At 42.2% G+C, this 4064-nt stretch overlaps 1 protein-coding gene across 1 annotated transcript in view; it reads right to left on the reverse strand.

Annotated features, from left to right (window-relative positions):
* Positions 1-1342: 1342 nt before the first annotated feature.
* irx5a (iroquois homeobox 5a) overlaps positions 1343-4064 on the reverse strand; it is a 10248-nt gene continuing 7526 nt past the window's right edge. The window contains exons 2-3 of the mRNA XM_008405571.2: positions 3032-3437; positions 1343-2388 (exon numbers count right to left, since the gene is read on the reverse strand). Coding sequence (XP_008403793.1) covers positions 1679-2388; positions 3032-3410 — 1089 coding nt within the window. The 5' untranslated portion in view covers positions 3411-3437 and the 3' untranslated portion in view covers positions 1343-1678. The remainder of the gene's footprint in view (positions 2389-3031; positions 3438-4064) is intronic.

Consider the following 4064-nt stretch of genomic DNA (forward strand, 5'->3'; position numbering starts at 1 on the left):
TTTACACGAGCTTCGAGACACACCTGTTCACTGCAGCTGGAAACCAAAGAAGCAGAAAAACATGAACAGTTATTCCCCCGTCTCTCTGGTAGTACTTGTTTGTTTCGGCTTAATTGATCCAACCAGAAGTACAGTTTGCATCAGGTAATGATTCCATGCCACCTTAACGCTCATGAGACGCGCAGGAAGGAGGAAAGTGTGTTGCTTCACAAAACGTAAGGCGATACAATGTGCAAATCCAATGAGTGCCAAAACACTGAAACCACAGTGTGGGAGCAGTGTCCCAGATATTTGCTCTGACTTAATCCAATTGAAATAGTATGAGTGAGTTGCAGGGGCTCCCAGGTCTGTTTCTTGCTTATGTATGTGATGCATAATAGAAGTTGACGAGGTTGGTGATAGATCACAGCCCAGGTAATGTAAACACATTAATCCCTCAGGGTTCATGTGCATGTTCTTTCTCTTGTTTGCTCTCTTCTATCTGCCTCTCCTTATACCGAGACCCCCACCCGNCCCGTCATATATTCACTGATTACTGTTGTGGCTTCAGTTGTTTTTTGTTTTCTTCTTCTTTTTACTTTACTTGTTATCACATTTTTTTTTTTWAATTATTATTATAATAACTTTTACCAGGCAATTCGATCGCGGATGGGTTTCCGTTCCGGATGACCAGACTCCCACACCCCACCACCCCTCCCTGAAATTGTAGGAGCAAGTGTGACACCTACCTGCAGAAGTTGGAAGAGTTTATAGAGAGAGCGCCGGCTTTGCACACACTCATAATATGTTTCTGTGTCTGCATGGCAACGTTCTGCAGAGTCTCACATCCAACGCGCAATTTAAAAAAAAAAAAAAAAAGAAGAAAAAAAAAAGAGAGAGACTCAATTAATGATATATAATGGGCCAGTATGTTTTAAATGCATGGTCGCGTCCCTTTTAAACAGCTTTGCCACGCCTTAGAAAATAGTAATGAGGTCTAAATTTGGCATAAAATCCTGCTCATTACCGGAGTTCAGCACCTTGATTGCTCTGGGTAGAACACGGAAAGGTAATTGGGTTAAATGGCTGCGCTTTGCTGCTGCTGCTGCTGTTATGTCAACATTCACTTTTAGAAACCCGCGCAAGAAAAAAAAAAAGAAAAAAAAAAAGAAATAGAAAATAATTGGAAGGATTGAGTGAAATTTGACCCAATAAAATTGAAATCATAAAAACAAAAACTCCCCAAAAACTGTCTGTGTGTTGTGAGACTAATGACCTTTAAACCATCTGTCATCGTGCAAAATGCAAGTAAACAAACCAAGCAACCTCAGCTGTTCCACCAAATAACCTCTGCACAAGTGTGTAGTTTTTTTTCTCCATAATTTACTTCAAAGATAGCGTGTTGTCCATTTTAAATACAAAAAGCTACATTAAATATACATGTTAGTCTTTCATACAAATAGGCGGCTGCAGCAATTAAGACCATTCTTGTTACATTTTTTGTTTTTAGGATTAACCATTCAGAAACTAAAAATTCTTTTGAAGATAAGCATTTACTCAGAAAATAACCATATTCTCAGAATTTGCTTCAGCATTCTTCTTGTTCGTTTTTTTTTTTTCTTGTTTTTTTTTTTTTTATGCAACCACAAAAAAAATAAAATAAATAGAAGTCCGTGGTGAAGTGGAAAATATTCAGGTATTAAATATTTGACATACCTTTCTTTAGTTCATAAGGGGAGTCTTTACAAAGATCTACCTGCGTTTGGCCTCTGACTTTCTGGCTCTCCCTTACCAAGGCCTCTGCTCTATTTAACACAGTCTGGTTTAATCCATTGAAATGTGCCGTGGAGCCCGTGGTCACCGAGCCGTGGTTACTGTGAAGGGGTCCAAAGCTGCCACCATAGTTCGTGTAGCCGGGGTAGAAAGGGGAGGTGTAGTACAGAGGCCTGGATAGGACCGTGCTGTTGGGGAGCGGGCACTGGGGGGAGGACCGGGACGGAGAGGCGTTGGTGCCCAGCACTGCGCTCTGRCCCAAGCCGGGGCACGCCTGCTGCGCCTCGCCGCTCCCCTTACACCTGTCTGAAGACGTCGCGATCTCCGCCAGAGACCAAAGTTTGGGTTTAGGGGCTGAAGGGGGCGAGTGGATAACRGAGGTCACGTTGCTGGTCACCGTATTCTGCGGGTGGCTCAAATCGGACGGTTTGTCCTGCGTCGCGCCSGCCTGGTTCCCCCGGGGCACCGCTGGTGGAGACGAGGTGGTCGGCTTGGCGGAATCCGGCAGCAGCTCCGTAGTCCGCTCCTCCTGCTCTTTTAACTCCGAGTCGCTCAGGAGGGGATCCGTCTCTTTACCGTGACTCTCTTCTTTAAATCTGTCGCAGCCAGTGTCCCCTGGGTTCAGTAGTTTGTGATCTGAAGCGCAAATAAAGAAAGGAATCATTGCCAAATAATCGTAACAGCACATTTCTGGTGGAGCGGGGGAAAAAAAAAAGTATTTTAGGTGATGATGAGGTAAAAGAAAAAATTTAAATATAAAAAAAACGACTTTGTACTAAAATATCACATTTAAGCATAACTACATTCGTTTTACTGCGCTTATAAAGTTCCCTATAAATAAGTGCACTAGACTAAAAAAGCGGAATTACCTCATAATTACAATAATTAAAGATTAACATTACCATGCGATTTAAAAAAAATATATACATTTATATTTTCCATTTGATGCATTAGAATTATAACGGGGTTCAGCAGAAATAATCAGAGTAAAAGCACTTTCACTTGAATTCCCAGCCCACTTCAGCATTTGCATCCTTATTATGCCGTTAAAGATAAATTGACTGCTAAACACTGCGCGTCCCCAGCAATTTCAGCCCATGAAAAGTCAAACGAGGGGACTTCAAGGTGATTATTATTTAAAGCAATTGTCTCATTATAAATTATACACCACCATTAACCAGCAATCAATTTTGCGCCTTGAGTGGAAACGACTGCGATGAAAAATTGATGATTTTTTTTTTTTTTTTGCCCCCCCCTTTTTTTTCCCTGCAACACCGACCTGCCTCCGTGTCTGTGGAGTCCCCCTTGTCAAGAGGCTTGTTTGGCTCGTCGTCGTCATTTTTCTCCAAGTCGATGTTCTCGTCCTCCTCCTCGTCCTCGCTCCGGTTCCGAGGGGTCCAGGTCATCTTGTTCTCCTTCTTTAGCCTCCTCCTGGCGTTAGCGAACCAGGTGGACACTTGTGTGAGGGTCATTTTGGTGATGATGGCCAGCATGATCTTCTCCCCTTTAGTTGGATATGGGTTCTTTCGGTGCTCGTTGAGCCAAGCCTTCAGGGTGGCGGTGGCGTCCCGCGTTGCGTTCTTGCGGTATGCGGGGTCACCGTAAGGGTAGGTGCCCAGGGGCGCCGCATAAGGGTGGTATCCAATAGAACCAGCCATCCCCGTTGTGTGATCGTAGGGAGAACTCTGGAATAAGAACAAAAATATTAGTGAATGGATAAATATTTTTGAAACTTGAGTTATTTTCTAAACAGTTGCAAAAATATATATATCTTAGAAGTAAACATACACGCACAAGCGCGTGCACTGTAAAACAAACGCGCATGATGACGCACATGCCTTAAATTCAGTAAAATGTTTATAGAGTTGTGGGTAACTTTTATGTCTTAAATGATGTCTGATCATTTACGTTCTTTTTTTATTTTGTCGCAACATATAGGTACGAAATATTTGCTGGACATACTATTGAACAAGTATAAAGCGACCCATAATATAGTCCTTATAATAATTCTGTTATCTTTATTTTCATCTGCCTTTTGTTGTTGTTGTTATTTGGTCTTTAAAGACGGTTTGAGAACTTATCTCATAGGGGGGGGGGGACAGCAAGGAGATTCAAAATCAAAACGGCAAATCAAATTTTTATTGCAGCTGGGGTTGAATTCCGCAGCTGACGCAGTTAATAAGCTTATAAAAACAAATAGTGACCTATAAGCTCCAATCATATGGCGCTACTCTGTCGTGCAGAGTGAATTCAGGGAAGTGTTTCTCCTTTTTAGATGGAAAATATAGACACGCACACACACACACATTATA

The sequence above is a fragment of the Poecilia reticulata genome, linkage group LG3, assembly GCF_000633615.1.
Source record: "Poecilia reticulata strain Guanapo linkage group LG3, Guppy_female_1.0+MT, whole genome shotgun sequence".
Lineage (NCBI taxonomy): Eukaryota > Metazoa > Chordata > Actinopteri > Cyprinodontiformes > Poeciliidae > Poecilia > Poecilia reticulata.